General features: G+C 45.0%; 1 protein-coding gene across 2 annotated transcripts in view; it reads left to right on the forward strand.

Annotated features, from left to right (window-relative positions):
- LOC125625434 (carotenoid-cleaving dioxygenase, mitochondrial) overlaps positions 1 to 23777 on the forward strand; it is a 91214-nt gene that overhangs the window by 59863 nt on the left and 7574 nt on the right. Inside the window, exons 1-7 of one of the 2 annotated variants that reach the window (XM_048827527.2) lie at positions 476 to 731; positions 8383 to 8587; positions 11127 to 11338; positions 14436 to 14551; positions 17756 to 17858; positions 22771 to 22899; positions 23091 to 23251. In XM_048827527.2, coding sequence (XP_048683484.1) covers positions 644 to 731; positions 8383 to 8587; positions 11127 to 11338; positions 14436 to 14551; positions 17756 to 17858; positions 22771 to 22899; positions 23091 to 23251 — 1014 coding nt within the window. In that variant the 5' untranslated portion in view covers positions 476 to 643. Of the gene's footprint in view, positions 1 to 475; positions 732 to 8382; positions 8588 to 11126; positions 11339 to 14435; positions 14552 to 17755; positions 17859 to 22770; positions 22900 to 23090; positions 23252 to 23777 lie in introns of those variants that run through there. The other variant, XM_048827526.2, reaches the window with a different exon arrangement.

The following is a 23777-nucleotide window of genomic DNA, read 5'->3' on the forward strand; positions in this document are numbered from 1 at the left end:
ATAGGAATCGTGCCATATGTGAATGTTTTGAGGTTTGACTCATGCTTGGAAAGTATTTTGCAGAAACAGTTTAAAAAGCACTAAGTGCTAATAATTCTTCATCAGGATCTGAACAGAACAGTCTCTGCTGGGAGCCCCTGACTTTCTGTAGCGAAAAGAAAATCATTCTGAAAGCTACAGATAGTTTGCTTACTGGTGGAACTATTATGTTTTATGCAAAGCTCTTCAGTAAAGTCCTGCCTGTCAGAGCTGGGAAATGTGCAGTCTTAACTATACATCATACATAATACTTACCTAGCCCAATCTGCATAAGGACATAAGCACCGTTGAGCTGCCTAGAGCAACTGATAGCTCCAGAGCAGCAGCTTTTGCCTTAGGATTTATTTCTAAGGGAGACTGGTTCTGAGAATAAAGTCGCCCCCTCATGAGCAGCTAGAGACCTGCAGGTGCACTTAAACCACAACATTGGTTTAGCTATCTGCTGCACTGTGCAGGCTCATCCCTACCATTGTACAGGCTTTTATTCTGAAGTGATGGCCTCAGCCAGTCCTACTCAACACATCCATCGGAGCCAGCTGCACAATACCATCTTTCCCAGATACCCTTGGATCTGAGGCTTTCTTCAGAGCTGAGGATCTTCCAGATGTTTTCCCAAATCCTTCTGTTTGCCATCAATCTCCTGTCTGTGAATGTGGGACATTTCCTCTGCTGTTTGATGAAATCCATCCCAGGTAAGAATCCCCTTCTCTCCCTCCTGCACAGGGACTGACGGATCTCCTGCTCTTAGAACTGCTGCTGGAGACAGGTCAGTAGAGGAATTTTATTTCTAATAGAAATTAGGAATTAAATGATATAATGAGTTTGCTAGACAGCACGGAGATCCCTAGTTATTTTGCAAGCTAATAAACAGGAGGAGCAAATGCACTGCACAGATTATTTCAGATTATAAATGGAAAATACAGGTTTAGAGCTCGGGAAACCATCAGTAAACAGCAGCGTCTCTGCAGGGAGTCTGTTGTATGAGGGAAGTGTCAGTGGGTTGTAACAGGGAAATGGCTGCTTGGGGCAGGGGCCCCCACTGAAGTTTGGATCACCCACCGTTGGATCACCCACCACAGGAGGCAGGAAGAGGCCACCATTTGGAGTTCTGTGCAGTATCTCCAGGGGACTCAGCAGTGTATGCTACCACTACACAATTTTAAATCTGCTGCTTGTTTAACAGAGAGATCTGTCATCACTCATTGCGATCTGGAGGTGAGCTGTAAAAGAAAGGAATTAACCAGATTCCCCGCTGAATTTTTTTTTTGGTAGAATCAAAGGGCCGCTCCCATGGACATCAAGAGGTTGGATATTTTTCCAAGCCTGTCTTGTGATGATGTTATCCAGTGTGTATCTCAGGATACGAAGTTAGGAGCCAGCCCCAGAGGCTAACTCTTTAATCAAATCTGTTGCTAAATTTGTGAGGCATGACAAGAAATCCAATATCAGTCAGTTCTTTATCAGAATGGAGATGGAAAATATAAAGACGGAATTATCAACACAAAATGTCTGAGGAATGGTAGTGCTGGGCTTCAGTGCTATCTGTAACAACCTCTGGCCCCACCATTTCAGATCTGGTAAAGTAAAGTGTTTTCCACTGAAAGATCCAATACTGCATGTGTCTGTGGCCTTCTTGTGTTATATTTTGATAGAAGAGCTATATTTCTCAAAGCAAAGCTATCAAGGCAGCGTGTATGTGAAACTTCCACAGTTCTAACTTACAAAGGCCATGGTACGTTTGAAGGTGGATTCTTGAATCACTCTATAATTTAGGGTGGGGATCTCTTGGATAGTCCATCCCTCAGCATCTCCCCCTACCTGCTTTCATTATATCTAAATCATCCTTAAAGATGAGCTGTACAGGGAGGCATATGGGACTGTGCCCTGTTTTGATTCTATGAGTTGGGCAAAAAAGGCCTGAGGTTTCCCCCCACCCCCTCCCCCCTTGTACCTAATTGGCAATACTAGGTCTTCCCAGTATTGTTTTTGCTGGTAGTCTGGTTGGAGACCCCAAGGACGTAGAATGAGATTTCTCAACCTTTAGCTGAATACTGAATCTGTAACAAGATCTTTTCTTCCTGTTGTTTGTTCAGGCATTTGAGTGAAACAGGTCGTGATAAAACCCCTAAACAGTCTGAATAAAAATCCCTTTTTCACTCTAGCTGGTGTCACTTCCCCAGAGTCAGCCATAATCCTGCTAGCTCTCCAGTTATCCATAGAGTTTTCCATGAAAAACAGGATTTTGAGGGATATCTGATTAAAACAAATGTTTAACAAAGAATGTATCAGGCTTTGTTCATCTCAAGAAACAGGGTACAAAGCCCACTTGTTTTCCTTTTGTATGTTGCCTTTTTCTAATGGTGTCTGGGTCTTCATCTTAAAATTATATCACTTTATAGTAGTTTTGCCAGCTGCTTGCCTTACTGTTAACTGTTCTAAGGATATAAATGTAACTATGCTCTCAGCTTAAGCTTCTGTGGACAAACCCAGCTCCTCTTTGAGCCAAACACTGTTTAAAAGAATGCTATGTGATTTGTCCTTGAATTCTGCCCAAATCTGATTCGTGTGAGTTGCGGGGACCATTTTTGGGGAGGTTAGGTGTTGAGAGATGAGCTGGAGTACTCACATTTTGGAGACAGGGAAAAATCTACAGAACAGAGTCTACTTAGTTCCCGTTCTGGATCCTAGACCGTAACAACTCTGCAGAAATGTCTATTTAGTGGAACTGCAGCCTCTCTGTTTAAAATTTTGAAATGAAAATGTTTTACAGCTAGAATATCTCAACCAACTCCTCTATAAATGACTCTATCAGTCTGTATAGCTGTCAGATTTCAGCTTGTATGAAAAGACTCCCTCTCTTTATTTCTAATGGATTTTTATCAGCATTAATGTTGGGATTGGATGAATTATTTTATATGGGATTTAATAGAATTTAATTGAGTTTTAAGAGGGAGAGGCAGCTATATGTTGAAGGATAATTACTTTAGCCCTGCAACCTGACTTATTTATCTAGCTGCAGTCTCATATTAGAGATCTAAGAAGGATTTGAGGATTGGTGAGCCAGATATCCACATTGTAGGAGGGTAAATTGCCATATCCCTTCAGGACAACATGCAACCTTACCTGTCCTTAGTAGCAGATCTGAACAAGCAAGCTTACAAAAGTGCAGCTTGTCAACCAGTTTCTTGCTGAATTATCCTTCCTCTGTTCTCTTGTACTGATTGCTGAATTTGTCTCTGAAGAACTAGACATCCGGCTTTGGAGATTTACAGATCATTTGTGCAGCAATTTAATTTAATCTCAAGGATTAAAGGAGGGAGGCTGGAAGATATAGCTGAGGTGGTGAAAGTGATTGGTTTTGTCAGAAGGAATTGCTTCCTGATAGGAAATGCCACCTCATAAGAGATGGAATTTTAATATTGTCTAGAATTTCTTCAGCCTCAGGCCTTGCTTGCACTAGGAAATATTTCTGTTTCAGGAAGGGGCTTAGCTGTACCATTGCTGGCCACTGTTTGTCCTTGTTATGCTTACAGCTAAACCTTAGTCAATACGGGTTAATCTAAACCAAATGCTGAACCACACCTGTCTCTTTGTGCTGATGAGGCCTTGTGAGCTCGGCTGGCTGAGCCCACAAACTGAGTAAGTGTTGGTTTAAGAGAGTTCTCCTCAATCTGTGCCTGCCATGGGCTGCTGCACCTGTTAACTGGGATGTGTGGCCAACATTTCAACAAGGGGATTCCTCAGAAATGCTCCTCCTCAGTCTGTGATGCACATGATATTCCCTAGGTAAAATTTGCCCGTTCATGCTCCAAATGTGGAGCCCAGTCCAGTCTCAGCAGCTGGTTTATATTAGTCATGTTTTCAGCTCTCTCTGCAAGGCAAAGGATCAGAGACTGAGTTCTAAAGTCCCCTGGGAGCAAAGATTCCCCCTGTAGTGTAGAAGAATTGGATAGTATCCCTTTAAATAGTTTGTGAACTCTCTAGTAGCCCTGACTGTTCCTTATGTGTCAGAAGCCACCCAGTCCCTGTGTGTATGGAGCTAGGCCTGGCATGTTCAATCTACATAGTAAGCATGGTTACTTAGACCATCCCCCACCCCCACAACTGTGCTCATATAGTTCCTTCGTATTACATTTGTTGGGTAAAGACCAAAAGACACAACACCCCCTTACAGGATGTATAGGTGGCTCAGTTAGCCAGGGGTGTGCACAACTTGCAAGCCTGCTGCAGCCCACCTGGGCTCTCCTGCCAGGGTCCCTCCTGTTGCCGCCTTTCTCTGTTGCTCTGCTGACTTCCACTCTCCTGCATCATATCTTTGCAGTTCCTCCCTTTCAGGGCTTGGCCCAGCTGCATCTCGAAAGCCCAAGAAAAGCTCTGCGTGTCATTTTATGTCTTCAAAGCACTTTACGAATTACTGCATTTCCTCATCTCCCCCTACATGCCCAGCTCCTCGTGCTCTGCCCAAGTTTCTGTTCTGGCTGCTCCCTTTGTCTGTCTGCTTTCCCCAGCTGCCCCTTCACACAGAATAGCTTCCTAGTCAATGTGCACTAAGCAACGTCCCTTTCCTCTGTAAGGTTCCCCTTCCCCATACCTCTTTCTACTGCGTGTAATTGTAAGCTCCTGGGGATAGGGACTGTCCCTTCTTGAATGTCAGGAAAGTACCCAGTACATTGTGGGGTTACCATAGACTAAAAATTATAATACCATGAATCTATCAAGACCTCAGCCCACTCTATCGCAGTCTATATGAGGAAGAACTACCCATTGCTGACAATGGGTGCCAGCACTGGGCTGAGGTGCAGTCGGACAGCAAAGGTACACCAGTCTAAACTTTTCAGCATGATTCTGGAAACCCTTGGTTAACCCCTGCGTGGATTAAGTTTTAATCACAGGTGTCTGAAACAACACTTGTGTTGGATTGTGGAATGTGGGGAGTTGCAAACTATCACTTGACAGTGGGGCTGGAGGTTTCTGGTCCTGCTTGCAGTCAGTGCAATTGGTATCAATCTGGAAAGAGCCAATTTAAAGCAAGATAGGGTGAGCTTTGTCTCACTGCTGTAGAGAGTAGCCTGTTTTTTCTCTCTCTGTTTTGGGGTTCTTGTGTGTTATTGTTCTGAATTCTAAGAAATGAAATGGTGTTATGTTGCAACCTTTCATCAAGGGTATTTATGTGCTTATCTAATTCTCTGTGTGCTGTGAACATAACAGCACTGATGTCCATGCGTTGACTTGCTAGTCAAACTCTGCTAGTTGTTAAACTGTGCTGCTGAACTTGTGACTGACATCCATTGTTAGCAGTGAGCAATTTTTGAGCGTAGACCAGATTTGCAGATTTTAAGAACATGAGAATGGCCATACTGGGTCAGACCAATGGTCCAACTAGCCCAGTAGCCTGTATTCTGACTGACCAGTGCCAGATGCTTCAGAGTGAATAAACAGAACAGGACAATTTGGAGTTATCCATCCCCTGTGGTCTAGTCCCAGCTTCTGGTAGTTGAAGGTTTAGGGACACCGGGAGCATGGGGTTGTGTCTCTGACCATCTTGGCAAGGAGCCATTGATGGATCTATCCTCCATGAACTCATCTAATTCTTTTTTGAACCCAGTTATACTTTTGGACTTCACTATATCCCATGGCAATGAGTTCCACAGGTTGACTGTATTTTGTGAAGAAGTATTCCTTTTGTTTGTTTTTAATCTGCTGCCTATTAATTTCATTGGATGACCCCTAGTTCTTGTGTTATATGAAGGGGTAAATAACACTTCCCTATTCACTTTTTCATACCATACATGCTTTTATATGTACGGCTATAGATCTCGATCATATCCCTCTTTAGTCATCTCTTTTCTAAGATGAACAGTCCAAGTCTTTTTAATCTCTCCTAGTAGGAAAACTATTCCATACTCCTAATAATTTTTGTTGCCCTTCACTGTACTTTTTCCAATTCTAATATATCTTTTTTGAGATGGGATGACAAGAACTGCCCGCAGTATTCAAGGTGTGGGCATACATGGATTTATATAGTGGCATTACGATATTTTCTGTTTTATTATCTATCCCTTTTTTAATGGTTCCTAATGTTCTGTTAGCTTTGCTTGGCCTCTGCTGCACATTGAGTGGATGTTTTCAGAGAACTATCCACAATGACTCCAAGATCTTGTTCTTGAGTCATAACAGCTAATTTAAACCCCATCTTTTTGTATATATAGTTCCTAGCCAGAGGAAACCATTGTGATCATCCATTCTGTCCTTCTGCATAATGCAGGCTGAAGAATTTCTGTTCCTGCATCCAGCACAATACCTTCTGGTTGAAGGGAACTGGATCTTTTAGAAAGGTGTCTGGTCTTGATTTAAAGACTTCAGCTGGAGGACAGTCCATCTCATTCCAGGCATCTGTTCAGCTTGTTCTCTGTTGCTGTGCATGACACTAACTGTTGCCTTCACAGTGTAAGATGTTGCAATCAGGCACTCTTTAAAAAACACTTTACTGGAAATGATGGGAGGAGAGAGAATTTGGGTCTATGGCAAAACCACTTACGTGGGTTGGTATAAAAATTAAGGCTCAGATATGACAGTGACAGGTATAATGGAAATATCTTGAGAAAAGAGAATTGTTGCAGAAGGTTTTATTCACTGTTCAGCTCTGATGCTGTAATACATAGGCATGGGGCTGGCTGCTTCTACCTCAGGGATCAGAAAGGTGCATGCTAATGCTGTGCAACCAGGTCTCTTCTGGAGAGTTGTTTCACTCCCACGTCAAGCTTTTGCACTTGGAATACAGAACATCTAATCCTGTACACAGGAATCACCCCAGTGGAGGGGAAGCTGTCTGGCTCTCAGAGCAGGTAAGAAACAGGAATCTTAAGAGAGAACAATGCCACAGAAGGGGGAAAGAATGCGATCTGTAAAATAGAGGAGAAAGCTGCTAAGAAGCAGAAGCTCCTGCAATGAACTGACCTTTGTTCTACAGTTGTTGCAGCACAGGGGACTTTCCGCCTAGCAGGTGATTTGCTGGTGCCACGATTAAAAAGGGGTCTTGCATGACAAAAAAACAGAGAAGGCTGTTTGTTCTAATGGTGGCTTTTATGGAGGTGGCCAATCCCATATCCCAGTCAGCAACTATACAGAGAGTTTGTTTTATTTTTTACAAACAAAGCTAATTCTTCTTGGTTTCCAAAAGCAAGTAGCAGGCATGACTGTTAGGGGACTAAAGTGCCTTTTGCCTAGATGTGACTAACCTACTTTGAAGGAGGGACAGGTCCCCGGCAGATACTCAGATGTGCCCTCACCCCACCTGCTGAGTCATGTGTGACATCTGACTTGTTGCATCTCTGACAAGCTGCATGTATCCCCTAGGGCATGAACATAGTGATCTTGCTCTCTCGGGGTATGTTCCTGCTTTTTATGCCTCTACAGTGTGTGTTCAGAGCCACCCTGGGGCCACGGGAGCCAGTTAACTAAGTAACAAGCTGTATAAAAAGGTTCCCCTGTGTCCGGTCTCCTCTGCATTTCTAATGCACCCATCACCAAGGTATCTAGGTGAACAGAGAAATACATTTGATAATGAAGCCTTGAGAGCTTGACTGAGAGGTACTGCCCTGCACCGATGCATCACCTCCCACCACTGATTGGAAACCCCTGGGACTGAGCATGTTCCCTGCACACTGCTCCCAGGCTGGCTGAGCCTGGGTCTGGGCTGTAGTAGTGCTAGGGTGGCTCCTCTGTACTGCTTTCCATACCTGTATTGTGCCCAGCCCACCTGGTACTACAATGGACCGTCACTCAATGGGGAGACCTAGGTGCCTGCATAGACTCTGTAACAGATCCTCTTACACTGGTGTTGGTGGAAGAGCAGAGCCTTTGGAGGAGTTCAGCATGAGGTTTTCCGGGGAATCTATAAGCACCACTTTGTGTTCTCTCTATTTAGGTTGCAACATATTTATTTCTGGGCACATTATAGTCTCTGTCTCTAGATGGTCGTAACAGATGTCTGTCTCACTGTTGTTACATGTTCAAATAAATTATATTAGCTTAGTCTTCCTGAAAAGTTCATTTCCTCCCTCTCTGCAACATACAAAAGCACCTTGCAGGTGTCTGTGCTGGATTAATCACGGTAAGATTTAATGCACTGAATTTTCAGATCCCCATGGCGGTGACAGAAACTCTGGAAGCAGAGTTTTATTTTGAACATCGGTTGCATTTTGGTTATTTGCAGGATGCTTTTGTCATGGAACTCCAAGCCCAACTTGCAGATATCTAGGCTGGTGGCTGTCAGTCTGTAGCCTTTAGCACTAAGGGCCTGAGTCACTTGCTGTCTTCTAACTTCTTATTTGTTCTTCGCAGTTCTAAAGGACTTTCTGCCGAGCCCACAACAGGAGCCGCTCACCTTCAGCAACCGGAAGGGTTTGCAATGCATCTCGCCACTCATGAGAAGTGTGGAAGAGACTCCTCAGCCCATCCTGACAAAGGTCAAAGGGCACATTCCAAAGTGGCTCAATGGCAGCCTGCTAAGGAATGGGCCTGGGAAGTTTGAGTTTGGAGAGGAGAAGTAAGTCCAGATTTGATTGTACTTTCTAATGATTCCAGGCTGGGGGTTGGTCAAACCTAGAAGGCACCTTCACAAATGCATCACAGCCATTAGGGGCCTTCCTTAGCTCTGAAGGTGTGTGATCATGAGGAAATGCTTGTAGATCCCATTCTTCTAATACAAACTCTTCTCTCATCAAGAAGCTTTCAGCACCTTTACTAGCCAGATTCATTAATCCTCGTGACCTCCCTGGGAAGTAGGAAGGTGTTTTTCCAAGTTTAAAGGAGGCCGTGACCAGCGGAAGGCCACAACATGAGCTAACAAAGCTGGGGATGAAACCCTGGCATCCTGACTCCCAGTGCTCTGTCTGTAACAGCCACTTCCCACGCCCACCCTGTAGTCCCAGGCATGATTTGCCATCCTGATTATACTAAGCTGTTTATGTGGCTATAAAAACAAATCCAGCCCTCACACTGGTTGGTGTTCTTTCATTTCAAAACAAAAAAATGTAGATCTATATTTTTAACAAGTTAGAACCCAAGCCAGTGTTTGACTGATGGTCTGTCACTCAAGCAAACCCACAGAGCTGGCTCATCTTCACATTGACTGGATGGGAGCAAGAGTGGCTGATGGAGATTAGCACACCTGATGTTCTACCTCTGAAAAACTGGTCTTCTTCAAAAGGCCTCACAGGGCATCTTCTCCTCTGTGGAGGGGATGGAATTCTGCAAAGTACTGTAGTTTGGCCCATTGCTCCCAGATTGTTTCTTGCTCAAGGGGCTTTAAATAACAAAACAGGAGTAGACCAAAGCATACTAGGGACTGGTTAGACATTCAGCTCACAGCAGGCTCATGAGGATAGATTTACACCCCAGCTTGCCATGCACTAAGAGTTAGTGAAGACAACCCAAATTTGTGTTCTATTTCTGCAGCACCATAAGCATGCAGGGGCTTTGTAGAACAACATAGTTTCAGTCCATGAAAGCTTGTGGGTAACGTTCTCAGAAGCACTAAGGCCCATTTTCAAAAGACACTTAAGCACTTAGGAGGTTGAGTCATTGAAAGTGAACGGAACTCAGGCTTCTAGGTGCCGAAAGTCACTTTTGGAAATGAGACTTAGACGCTTAAGCCACTTAGGGCACGTCTACACAGCAATTAAACACCCGTGGCTAGCCCAGGTCAGCTGACTTGGGCTCAATGGGCTTAGGCTGCGGGGCTGTAAAATTGCTGCACAGACATTTGGGCTTATGCTGGAGCCTGAGCTCCAGGATCCACGTATGGGGAGGGCCACAGTGTCTGGGTTCCAGCCCAAACCCAAAGGTCTATGCAGCAATTTTTAGTCCCGCAGCCCAACCACTGTGAGCCCGAGTCAGCTGATCCGGGAGAGCCATGGCCATGCTGCAGGTCTTTTATTCCAGTGCAGACTTACCCTTAGGGTACATCTGTACTGCAAGCAGCAGCCTGTGACAGCAAGTCTCAAAGTCTGGGTCTACAGCCAGACTTATGGGGCTTGTTGTGCTTCACAGAATCATAGGACTGGAAGGGACCTCGAGAGGTCATGTAGTCCAGTTCCCTGCACTCAAGGCAGGACTAAGTATTATCTAGACCATCCCTGACAGGTGTTTGTCCAACCTGCTCTTAAAAATCTCCAGTGATGGAGATTCCACAATCTCCCTAGGCAATTTATTCCAGTGCTTAACCACCCTGACAGTTAGGAAGTTTTTCCTAATGTCCAACCTAAACCTCCTTTCCTGCAATTTAAGCCCATTGCTTCTTGTCCTATCATCAGCGGTAAAAAAGAACAATTTTCCTTCCTCCTCCTTGTATCAATCTTTTATGTACTTGAAAACTGTTATCATGTCCCCTCTCAGTCTTCTCTTTTCCAGACTAAACAAACCCAATTTTTCAATCTTCCCTCGTACGTCATGTTTTCTAGACCTTTAATCATTTTTGTTGCTCTTCTCTGGACCTTCTCCAATTTGTCGACATCTTTCCTGAAATGAGGCACCCAGAACTGGACACAATACTCCAGTCACGGCCTAATCAGCGTGGAGTAGAGAAGAATTACTTCTTGTGTCTTGCTTACAATACTGCTGCTAATACATCCTAAAAACAGCTGGGTAGATGTTTGGGCTTGGGCTCTGAAGCCCCTCATCCCCCCTCCAGGCTTTAGAGCCTGAACTCCAGCCTGAGCCCAAATGTCTACACAGCTATTTTTAGCACCTGGGGTCTGAGACTTGCTGTAGCTTGCTGTGTAGACAAACCCCTAGATGCTTTTGAGAATTTGAGCCTGTCTCTAAACTTGGACCCTGTGCCTGCAAACATGTAGGCACATGAGTAGCTGCATGTCTTGAGTTTTTCCATTGTGTTCGTGCTCTCTTACACACACACAAACACACAGACACACACAAAGTTGTTTCATGATAAAAGTGTTTGTAGGATCTGGTTCTCAGATTATAGCGCAGATAATAACAAACACCAGGGTCTTAGGAGAAGGCGTGGGAGGATGCGGCACTGCACTGATCCTTCTTGTAATTTTGTTTCTCTGCTCGGCTGGAAGATTTAACCATTGGTTTGATGGCATGGCCCTGCTGCATCAGTTCCAACTGGAAAATGGCATCGTGACTTACAGGAGCAAGTTCCTGCAGAGTGATTCCTATGTGACTAACAGCCAGCACAATCGGATCATGGTCTCGGAGTTTGGAACCCTGGCTATGCCGGACCCATGCAAGAGCATCTTTGGTCGCTTCATTTCGTGGTTTGAGATGCCACGTAAGTATGTTCCTTAGTTGAAAGCAATGTTTTTGGAGGTGGTATGCATCCCAAGTGGGTGATATTTGTTTGGAGGAACAGTTTTTAGGTTTGAAGGGAGCTGTGTGGAAGTTTTAGTGGTTTTGCTTTGAGTGGTCATGTTTTTGTGGGGATCACCCCTCTGAAGAAACAACTCCAAGCCAAACTCAGCTGAAATAGACACTTAACTTGGGATTTTGGCTCCCCTTCCCCCCCCCCCCCCATGTTGTTTCCACCCAAAATCAGAAATGTAGCTCACTGTTTGTGCACCTTGGGCCTGGTCTCCAGAGGTGCTGGGGGCACCCAGAGCTCCAGGTGAAGTTGACAGGAGCACTGGTAGCTCAGCACCTCTCGCCATTGGTCCCTTTGATGCCATTTACTTAACTTTTGGGTTTGTTACCAAATTTGATTCACCTTGTTCCAGGGTTTGTGTAAATTCTGCACCTCCTCTCACAAGCAACACCCTGTAGGGTGCCGTAATGAGCATCTTACAATCTGCCGGTTTTAGTACAAACCTGTCTTGAAAGCCCCACACCTTGCTAAGCTTTTAGGGTATGTAGGTTATTCCTTTCCTTCCTGCGGTAAGGGGCGGGAGGGAGATATGGGTGAAGAGAGGATGGCACACCGAAGCGGACGTACCATTAGCTGTAGGATTATAGTTAAGACTATGAGTATGTCACGGATGTCATGGAAGTCACAGATTCTGTGACCTCCGTGACATTGGGGCCCTGCAGCAGCCCAGCTGCCACAGTGGAGGACTGTCCCAGCTCCCAGCAGGCCCACACCAGCTCCCAGTCCTGCAGAGTGGCGGGGGATTCCCTGGAGCTCCCCAGCCCCCTTGGGTGGCGGGAGATTCCCTGGAGCTCCCCAGCCCCTTGGGTGGCGGGGGATTCCCGGGAGCTCCCCAGCCCCCACTGCTGGACCTTCCTCCCTCCCCATTTTATCAGGGATGTTTTTAGTGAAAGTTACTGACAGGTCACGTCTTCCGTGTATTTTTGTTCATTGCCCATGACCTGTCCATGACTTTTACTAAAAATATCCATGAAAAAATCATAGCCTTAATAATTTATAGTGTATTGTTTGCTTAGATAGAACCAGGTTATTTGTGGATGGTGACTCACAGGATTCGCTTCAGGTACATTTGAAGGAAATATAGTTAACTCACGAAAGCTCATGCTCAAATAAATTGGTTAGTCTCTAAGGTGCCACAAGTACTCCTTTTCTTTTTGCGAATACAGGCTAACACGGCTGCTACTCTATCTCCTGAGTGAAGCACAGAGGAGGGGCAAAGCTACCTGTATGAAACCAGCAAATGCAGCTCAGCCTGCATCCCATTCCTTCCCTGCAAATCAGTCAGGGCCCACTGACTGCTCCTTTGGTCTGGTCTACACTTGGGAGATTAAATTGGTTAAAGCCTCTAGAACAGTGTTTCTCAAACTAGGGCCACCGCTTGTTCAGGGAAAGCCCCTGGTGGGCTGGGCCGGTTTGTTTACCTGCCCCGTCCGCAGGTTTGGCTGATCGCGGCTCCCACTGGCTGTGGTTCGCCACTCCAGGCCAATGGGGGCTGCAGGAAGGGCGGCCAGCATATCCCTTGGCCCGCGCCGCTTCCCGCAGCCCCCATTGGCCTGGAGCGGCGAACCGCGGCCAGTGGGAGCCACGATCAGCTGAACCTGCAGACACGGCAGGTAAACAAACCGTCCCGGCCTGGCAGGGGCTTTCCCTGAACAAGCGGCAGCCCTAGTTTGAGAACCACTGCTCTAGAACATTTGTAGAACACTTGTGTCCATACCTAGAAATGCCCTACCTGCTCTAATAAATAATTACAACAGGCCATCTGTCAGTGGGTTTAATAACCAGTCAAAGAGCCACTGGTTCATTTTGATAGCCTTCTGCAATCTAGAATGCGTCCAGGAGCTCAGCTAGGAATTGTAGGCTAGATATCCAGAGGACATTGCAGCTGAAATGGTTTAGGACAATGCTAGCTTGAGTGCAGGGTGAAACAAATCTATTTCACATGTTGGTGCTGAAATGTTTGTCTTAAACTGTTTCAGTGCATCCAGTTCAGTTACAAACTGATTTCTTCTCTAGTGTAGACAAGACCCTAGTGAAGTTAAGAGAAGGAAAATGCCTCCCAGGTCTCCTCCAATCAATTCCCCTTGCACTCCCATTAGAAGTCAGTGACAGATAATCCCCTTTTGTACATTTCCTGTTATTTTGTCCAGTCCAATTAATGTCCCAAGTGATGGGACAATGCCCCTTGCATTGAATTTGAATGGCATTGTCCCACTATGGGGCCTGCTTCTGCTTTTTACATTGCTGACCTGGCCTCCTGTACAGAGTGCAATCTGGGTTCTCTGCTCATGCTTTCTGAAAAATACTGGCAACTGGTTGTCTGGCCTTATAATAAAGAATATCTCAGCCCTCGCCAGGGGTTGCCTTTCCCTCAGGTCTGCATTCCGTTTGTAATATCATTGGTTTCCTTTAGTTGCAAGACACTGAAATGAGCCTGCACAATGACTTAGTAGTACCTGAATCAAAAGGAATCAGATTTCTTCAGTTTGCATTAAAAACAAGTCTTTTCTTTGGCATGAACTCACCTGCATAGGTAGAGCCCTGTGTGCTGCTATAGATCACTGAGATAGAAAAGAAAGAAAACCATAGAATCATAGAACTGGAAAGGACCTCGAGAGGTCATCTAGTCCGGTCCCCTGCACTCAAGGCAGGACTAAGTATTATGTATAAAACCCTGCTGTAGGCCTGCAGAGAGAGACAGGTGAGTGCAGAAACAAGGAGGACAATGTAATGTGGGTAGGACTTTGCAGAGGGGAGGCTTACACCTGGGCTCAGGTGCTCAGACTGAGTCAACTGTGCAGTGCAGACACAGCAATGTGAGGTGCACTCACACTCTAAGGCTGTCAAGTAACCAGGTCCTGCTGGCCAGATGGTTTTAATCTGTCCTGTCTGTCCTGAAAGGGATTTGTGTCATTAGGAAAACTGGTTTATTTGTTTAAATATGCCTAACTTGCTGTAGTGAGATGTGAGCTTAATGCATCTGCATTACTCTCGGATTTTGTTTCAGGGCCAACGGATAACTCCAATGTGAACTACGTGGTGTACAAGGGAGACTATTATGTCAGCACCGAGACCAACTTCATGCAGAAAGTGGATCCAGAAACCCTGGAAACCAAGGAGAAGGTAAAGAGTGGGTGGGATGACGGGTTTAGCACCTGGCGTGGGGGAATCATGTCACACTGTTCCCAGGATGGCCTTGGCAGCTAGTGGGGACAATTCCCAAAGACCCTCTTGGTCTTTGTGTCCAACCTGCATGTCCAACATGGTAAGAATCCATGGCTGTTGTTGAGATCCTCTGTACCTCTCTCTCCTGGCAAAAATGACTTCTCTGTGGCAGATACTGGAATTGCCAGGAAATCTACAGTCACTGCCAGTCACCCCATGGTCTTAAAAATCCCTCTGTGGTGCATGTGCTGGAGGGCATTGCAGGATCGAGGTGAATAGTAAAGCAGCTGCCATGCTTGAGGTCCAGTCACAGCCATTGGCAGCAGGCAGGGTTAGACTGGAGGACTCCTCACGTCAGTTATATTTTCAACCAAGGGTATAGCAGGGTCCCTCGCAACTTGGTCACTGTTCATAAAGTGCAGGATCTGGTCTTGTCTGGCAATTCCAGTGTACGGAAATGCAAAAATATATACCCATGTAACATCAAGGTTTCGATGTTAATACTCTTACAGAATTCCACTCCTGCCTATGCTCTGCCCTACCCCATGGTCCCACCCAATCTGCTCCCCTCATCTCATTCAACCTGTCCCAACTCCAAGCCAGCCCTACCCCGGCATGCTCCTTGAATTCTTGGCTAACCCCACCTCCCCATTGTGTTCATCCTGTGCACTAGCCTACATGCTGTTCAACTGCATATCACCGAATGTGCTGTTGCATTTCAGATTAAGCTGTCTGCTGTCTTCTGCCATTTTGTGGCGTTTACATCAGATTAAAGCCCTGATCTTGCAAATTGCTCTGTGCACAGCTGCATTAACTCCAGGGGATTCTGCAAGAATGCAGGGATCTGCCCACCTGGAACAGCTTGCAGAATCATGGCCTACATTTCTAACCTTAATGCTCCATTCCTAAAGATTTAGTTGGCATGTTAATTTCATAGGCTTTTTGAGAAAATAGAAAAGAGGGGGAAAAACACAAGGAAGGAGAGAACAGGAGAAACTGATTAAAAACTGCGGCTGCTTTTACTGTGACGGTTTACAGCTGCACGGAGCTGGGAGCTAGGCAAACTCTCCTTTGTGGCGGAACAGCAGCACAAAGCCACACCTACCCAACACTCTGTTAGAGCTCTCGTGTATTCACTGTGTGCCATAGTTGCAAGCCATATGGAAATTCTAAGCTTAGCAGCCATTTCGTGCTGCATGTGTCCAACAAAGTTGATTTTGGTGGTTGCATAATACCTATTTCAACCCTTGCCAGGGACTATTACCCAGTGAAGTGATGCCATGGGGGTGGTTTCAGTGGTAAAGTTCAGCCAAGTGGAGACACCCGGACATACAAATTCTCATCAGCCATTTTTAAAGAGGTGGACTAATATTTTCAAAAGTGGCTAATAAATTGGGGCCCTGAATTTTTGAGTGCCTAACTCAAGACACCTTAAAGAGCCTGATTTTCAGAGGGTGAACACTCAGCACTTTCTGAAAATCTGGGCCCTTTCAGGTGTCTCAAGTTGGGAAGCCAAAAATCACTAGTCACTTTTGAAAATCTTGGCTGAGAAGTGTATTTTTCACACTTGGACATTTCAGTGCATTTCCATCAGACTTTCTCCCTAAGAGACTCACCTTTTGACTAAGTCTAAGCATAGAAAGTTGCAGCCACAAAGGAGAATTCTGAACACTTATGAGCACATGAAGAAAGAATTAGAATTAAGTTGTGCATGGGACCTTTGCTACAACATTTGCTATCCAGAAAATCTTTAGTTGTAGATAATATTAAACTCTGTTGCATCTTTGCATAGCCTATATTGGTGTTTGAAGAAAACACACCAGTTACCAAATGTCTCTGTCTGCTTGCAATAGAACTGATAGTTTTGGGACAGAGACTGTCTTTTAATTGCATGCCTGGACACACCTAGCACAATGGGGCCATCTTTATCTTAGGTACTTATATGGCTCCATTACTGGGGTTTCGACACACCCCACATTCTTTAAGCTTTAATCCAAACATCATCCCTGTGAGTGCTTTTATCTTCGATTTACAGATGGGGAACTGAGGCACCGAGAGGCTAAGGTCACACAAGACGTCTCTGGAAGAGCAGGGACTTGAATCCATGTTTTCCAAGTCCTCAATTAGTGTCCTGAACACTGGACAACCCTCCTTCACATGCCCTGGGCCTTGAGTAGTGCCCAGGTACTATTGCTTTATAAATTATAGTGTTACCTGCATACTAGGGCACCCAACTTTACCCAGTTCCTAGGGCTCAAGGCATAACTCGGTTAATTTAGGTACCCCGACCCTTTCCCTGTTGCTAGGGCTTCAGCGGAAAGGCACCTACGCTTGCTCAGGGCGTAATCTTTTGTGGGTTTATGGGGTCTTTTACCACTGAAAGAGCCTTACATAGTAATCCTTAACCTCTATTTATTAACAGTCACCAAAACAGAACGCACACACTAAGCATACAATGCTCACCACTCCCAACAAGGCAGGTGAACTGTTCCTGCTGGCCAGTCAGGATCAGGTCATCTGAGGACTCCAGCTTCTGCATGGTGTGATTGGCAGGGTATTGAGGTCTTGCAGCTCTGATCTTGGGGCTGTGTCCTGGAGTTCGTTCCAAAGAACTTTCTTTTGGATCCCAGTTTATATAGTGAAACTTGAGTCCTGCTTAACTGTACCTTCACCAGTCATTTTTACTGAAGTATTACAAAATAATTCTTTGATCAATCCTAACATATTGCGAAATAATTCTTTAACCAATCATACTCCACCACCTTAGTTGACTTAAATCTTACAAAATTAGTTATGCAACAATCAAACAGAAACAATCAAAGAACGAGACAGAGACCATACAGATAAACAATAGAGAAGTAGGGACAATACATAAAGACAATACAATAGAAGTATTAATTTCACAATCACAACTGTTGATAAGTGATTCCTTGCCAGAGAGAATGCTATCAAGCAAAGTTTTCTTAAAACATCTTAAAGAGATTCCTTGCTTATCTGGTGATGGTGGGTACTATTAGGAGGGGCACCTTCTTAACTGCCTGATATTATATTGTTTTGATATAATTTAGAAGGAATGTAAGGATGTGACTTTCTGCTTCTTGGCTTATGGCTGCTGCTCGGAAGTGATTCCTGCTCTGACTCTGAAAATCTTTGAATTTGCAGGTGGATTGGAGCAAATTCATTGTGGTGAATGGAGCAACAGCCCATCCACATTATGAGCCTGATGGGACAGCATACAACATGGGCAACTCTTATGGGAAACATGGTGAGGCTAGGCAGGGTAACTGCTCTGGGAAGCAGGGTGGGGTGAGGTAGGGCCAGTCCTGCGGGTGGCTAGGCAGACTACATGCTGCTTCTGTAAGGAGGGGTTTTTGGTGGAGTCTAACAAAGTGAGGAAGCTCCCATTTCTCTGTGGGACACAATGACAGCAAAGCAGAATCAGTCTTAAATTGTGGCTGCCGTCAATCTCACCATGACATTTGTTCTCTTAATGTTTGGCCTCTTCAGGTAATGTGATTTGGGTGACTGCCTCATCCCAGTGAGCACAGACCTTTCTGTGAGCGGTGAGGAAGTCGCTCAGGGCACTGCCCTGGGTAGGGATGAGATGTGTCATGCACACATGTGGATCAGTTTGGTAGAGAGAGGATGCTTTTTAAGGAAGTTACATAAAGTGTCAGGGCTGAATCTAAGGCCTTTTGAAATCAGTGAGAGTTTTTCCATTGACTTAAATGGGCTTTGGGTTGGGGCCTTCAAGCATTCCTTATGGGAAGAGAAAAATTATTATGAGGGCAGTAGCCTGCAGTAGAGTGAGTGCATTGACCCTTCCTGGACACTATAGTGAAATCCCCACTCCTTGCTAGGTTTCAGAGTAGCAGCCGTGTTAGTCTGTATCCGCAAAAAGAAAAGGAGTACTTGTGGCACCTTAGAGACTAACCAATTTATTTGAGAATAAGCTTTTGTGAGCTACAGCTCACTTCATCGGATGCATTCATCCGATGAAGTGAGCTGTAGCTCACGAAAGCTTATGCTCAAATAAATTGGTTAGTCTCTAAGGTGCCAAAAGTACTCCACTCCTTGCTAGTTATTCTCAGTTGTGCCAAATTATGCACATTCAAGCATCACCCCCAAATCTGCAGCGCTGTAGCTACTCTCTCTGCAGTTCCCAGTTATGAAACAGTGTGAAACTGATGTAGGACAGCTGTCAGAAACAAACCTGAATAAAGGTGTTTATTGAAAGGACTAAACACTGGCACAGTTGGATTAATTTTTTTTTAAATACAGTCATGTCCATTTAGCCTGTAGTACTCATTGCCAGAAGATGACTATGAGGCCAAAAGCTTAGCAGGCTTCAGAACAGGACATTTCTATGGATAACAAGAAGATTTAGAATAGCAAGGATTAAAATAACCAAGAGCTCTGGATGAGAGATAAACCCCAATATTTCGGGGCATGAGCCAACCTCTGATTACTGGGGGACAGGAAGAAACCTCCCTGGTGGCAATTTGTCCCAAAACTGCAGGGCTTCTTGAATCTTCCTTTGAAGCAGCCAGTACTGGCCACTGGAATAGTGGACTAGACAGACCACTTGTGAGATCCAATTTGTCAATTCCTGCAGATGGGGGAGTGTGGTGGTAGAAAACCTATTAGTCCATATTCCCTTGCACTTGAGGTGCCAGGATTGATCCCCATCCTTTGTCCTCTGCAGCCAGGGGTTAGGGTGGGATCAGTTTCTGTAGCAGATTTTCCAATACTAGGAAGATATTGTGCAAAACCATGACCCTATTTGAGTGGCTCTTCAAAACCAACTTTAATTTCTTTTTGCATAAAGACATTCCTCCCCAGTGTGCCTCAGCCCAGAGAAAGCAGCTAATACCCCGTGTTGTTATATCTGACACTGTTAGCTTGCACCAATTCACGGAACAATTCCCTGGCTTTGCTGTTCTTTCATTCTTGCTGTGCTAATTCCTTTGTGCTTCAGCAGCATGTAGCTTCGTATTCCCCCACAGGATCATGCACAGCACATGCCTCGTGATGGCTGAGTTACCAAGCCATCAATCCCACTTGGGCGGGGATCAGATTCCATAGACAAACATCATTAAATTTCACCTGGACTCAGAATTCTAGTTTCTCCCTTTGACCCAGGAGCTGTGAGGTTGGTTTGAGTCCTCATTCCATTGTTGTGGGTGCTCAGATGTTGTGATAATGAGCTTAGTACAAATGCTTAGGTTTGATTCCAGTTCCTCTGACTGAGGCCCTGTAGTAGGAAACTGGCTTTTTGTTATCTGCTCATTGTGGCTCCAACTCTCTTAATGAGGCAGAGAAAACAGCAGAGCCTGACAATAGCTATGTGGAAATGGCCACTAGTGAGACTTGGAACAAGTCAGAAGAAATTGCTGCTGTAATGGATGAAGGAATCCAATGGGACCCCCTGTTCTGGGGCTGGAAGTTGTGCCTAGATTTCAGCATGGGGGCAGGTGCCAGGGGCGCCCATAAGTGGGGAGGGGACGTGAGAGTTTCGTATAGGAGGTGTGCAAGCTCTCAGGTGGAATTCTTAACTACAGCACATAATTAGTGTGAAATGTAAGTTCTGCAGAGGAGATGTGCCCCTGGGGCAGGGAGTCAGTATTTTGTTTACAAACAGAAGCAGGGTGACTAAGATAAGAGATAAGAAAGGGCTGGTGATTAAATTAAGGATCTGGAAGTCTAGCCTGTAAAACAGATGAATGCATCCGATGAAGTGAGCTGTAGCTCACGAAAGCTTATGCTCAAATAAATTGGTTAGTCTCTAAGGTGCCACAAGTACTCCTTTTCTTTTTGCGAATACAGACTAACACGGCTGCTACTCTGAAACCTGTAAAACAGGAATCCCTGGGAGTGGGCGAAGCTGTTTTAGAGGGAACGCAGGGGACTCAGAAAAAATACAGCCAAGTCCTCTGAGCCAAGGTTATGTTAAGAAAAGGGTGAGATTTGTGGGCATAAGTGAAAAGGGATCAAAATCAGGGGAAGGGATAGCAGTAGTATAGAGCAAAAAGAACAGGAGGACTTGTGGCACCTTAGAGACTAACCAATTTATTTGAGCATAAGCTTTCGTGAGCTATAGCTCACTTTATAGAGAACTTCCTACTTTACCCTGTGGCCCACAGTATCTGAGTGCCTCACAAGGTCTAACCTATTTATCCTCACAGCCCCTCGGTGAGGTAGAGCAGGGCTATTATCCCCATTGTACAGATCAGGGACTGAGGCACAGAGAAACTAAAGGCCAGATTTTCAAAGGCATTTAGGCACCTAGTGGGATTTTCATAAGCACCTAGAAGGTTAGGTCCTTTGTAAACCTAGCTGCATCTTTGGGTGCCTAAAAACCTTTGAAATTCTGTCCCTAAGGCACTGGCCTGAGGTCATACAGAAAGTCCATGGGGGGAGTAGAAGTTTTACTGGATTAAGGACTAGAAGATTTGACTCTCCAACTTTCTTTCTAGAGGAAGAGCTGCCCAGAGCTCCTGTGCCTGATTATTTTCCATTCCTGCCTGTAGTGGCCCTGAGCTACCTCAGAAGCGTTAGGTTTTTTCTCAACTTTAAAATACAAAATTTTCTTGGTGTTTGGTTTTAAATCTTCTCCTGTGAGAACTGCAACTCAGTCACTGTAGTGCTGTGCTTAAGAGCCTTCTGGAAAGTAACTAGCCTTTAAACAGAAGTAAAAGCAGTGTTGCCAACTCTAATGATTTTGTCAAGAATCTCATGCTAATTGTTTTCCTTAAAGCCTCAGCTCCTGGAGTCAAGTGGATATGTGATGGTTTCAGCCTTTATTCTTAAAGAAAAATGAAGTTTCTAGCCCTCATGGCTGTGGAAAGATTCAGAATGTGACCCAGTGCACCCTAAAGGCTCAAAAAGCAGAAGGCAAATTTAAAAAAAAACACCATTTTAACACCAAATTTTAAAAAACACTATTATTTTTACATAATCTCATGATTGTAAAGCCAATCTTATTTCTGGTGAGCCTGATTCATGATTTTGAACATTTGGGATTGGCAGTGAAAGTAACTGGAAAGTGTCAGTTTCACTCCTGTTTAAGGTTAGTTTCTAGTCCATTATTTGTAGTGAGGCAGGTGCAGTATAAACTCATGGGGCCTTGCCCTAGCAGGATGTTTCCAAAGTTAAATGATCTATTCCAAGCTTGATGAACTGCAAAAAAGTGGTAGAAAGTCATCTAGATTTTTCTACAATTGTTGTATTTAAGAGTTAGTAACAGAGAATATACATTACAATTTTAAACCTACCCTGGGTGTCCCTTAAGTGATTTGACACAAGATGTGAGAACATGTTAGTATTAGAGGCGAGTGGGTCTAATTTATTTAATCCTCTTTTTTATATAGGAATTAGGTACAGTGCTCCTGTTAGCTAATTTCTAAATTATTATCGGCAACAAAACCCTAGAATTTTCAGGTGCCTAAGTAGCCCCTGGAATCCCAGTTAAAGTTGCCTCCCCCTACCCAAATCTGAAATGGCGCCCCTGGCAGGTGGATAGAGAAGTGTGGGTGGGTTTGGGTTCTGCTGTGAACTGAATCTGAATTTCAGCATGTGTCAGGGTATGGTCAGGCATTAACACTGCAGCTCCTGTTCATAAAATGTATTTGTCAACATGGTATTCTCCTGGGACAATCAAAGAATTGCCATTCTGTGTTGATCTCAAACTGGCGTGCTCTGGCCAGCCTGTATACTGTGACAGAAGGAATGGGTTTGGGAGAACTTGAACGCATGGCTAGAGAGGAGCTTTCATTGCCTTGTGCCCAATAAATAAAAGAAATAGGAAGACTGTTTGAAAGGAGAAGGCATGAGTGTGTGCTCCACAGGAAGTGGGGATTTGTAGTACTGGATGAATCTAGCCAAAGCTTTAAGAGCTCATTAGCTGGGATTTATTGTCAGCACCTGATGGGATTCAGGGGTGGGTGATTGAAATATTTAAAGCTGGCTGGGGGATTTATTCCAGTGGGAATTGTGTGGTTAAATCCCCCAGTTTGCTTTGAAAATCTCATCTGGCATGTCTTGTATCTGAAGACTGACCCATTAGGACTCTGAACACGGAGAGGGCTAATGCACAGACCTGTTTGGTGCCTGCCCTGAAGTGCTGACTGGGTCAATCCTGGGTCTCTGGGCTGATGGACACTGTTTCTCCTTTCCAGGTTCCAGCTATAACATTATTCGGATTCCTCCGCAGAAGTCAAACCACAATGACACGTTACAGGGAGCAAAAGTTCTGTGCTCCATCGCTCCAGCGGAGAAGATGAAACCCTCCTACTATCACAGCTTTGGTGAGGTGCCTCCCATCCTCTACTAGGCCCTCTGCATGCAGATCCAGCACACAGTCTACAAGCTACAACTTGCCATACTGGCTTCTAGTAGCAGAGGCAGGTTGTTCACTCACCCGTGCTCCCAGCAGTTCTCGTGACCTTATTTGCCTTTTGGAGTAAAATGTTTTGATTTCCCGCTTCTGTCCATTCAGGAATGAGTGAGAACTACGTGATCTTCATTGAGCAGCCCATCAAGATTAATCTGTTTCAGGTCATCACATCCAAGCTCCTGGGGAAGCCCATTGCTGATGGGATAAACTGGGAGCCGCAGTATAAAACCCGCTTCCACGTGGTGAATAAGCACACGGGAGAGGTAAATCTTCTGCCATTCAAGCTGGTACGCAGGCCTAGATTTCTCCTGATCAGTCAATCTTAGAGCCCACAGGAAATGCCCCTGGCTTTTGGCAGCAGCAACCTGGGCTGTATGGGTCAGTCCAGGAACTACCGCAGTATTGGCTTGAAAACCAGGGAATGGTTAGGCCTCCTGGATGAGGAGTTATTAGGTGCTGGAGCAGAGGTAAATGCAAGAAATCCCTACGCTGCCCCTTTCATATTCTCTGTGTGTATATAAAGTCTGCTGCAGTTTCCACGGTATGCATCTGATGAAGTGAGCTGTAGCTCACGAAAGCTCATGCTCAAATAAATTGGTTAGTCTCTAAGGTGCCACAAGTACTCCTTTTCTTTTTGCGAATACAGACTAACACGGCTGTTACTCAGAAACCTTAAAAGAATGGTGATCAACAGGCAGTTAGGGGCTCCTGGGAAGCAGTCCTGGAGTTGCAGGTACAAGGGCTGAGATGTACCTGCCAAGTCACGTGGGGATCCAGGTGTAGGGTGAG

Source organism: Caretta caretta, chromosome 22 (assembly GCF_965140235.1).
Source record: "Caretta caretta isolate rCarCar2 chromosome 22, rCarCar1.hap1, whole genome shotgun sequence".
Lineage (NCBI taxonomy): Eukaryota > Metazoa > Chordata > Testudines > Cheloniidae > Caretta > Caretta caretta.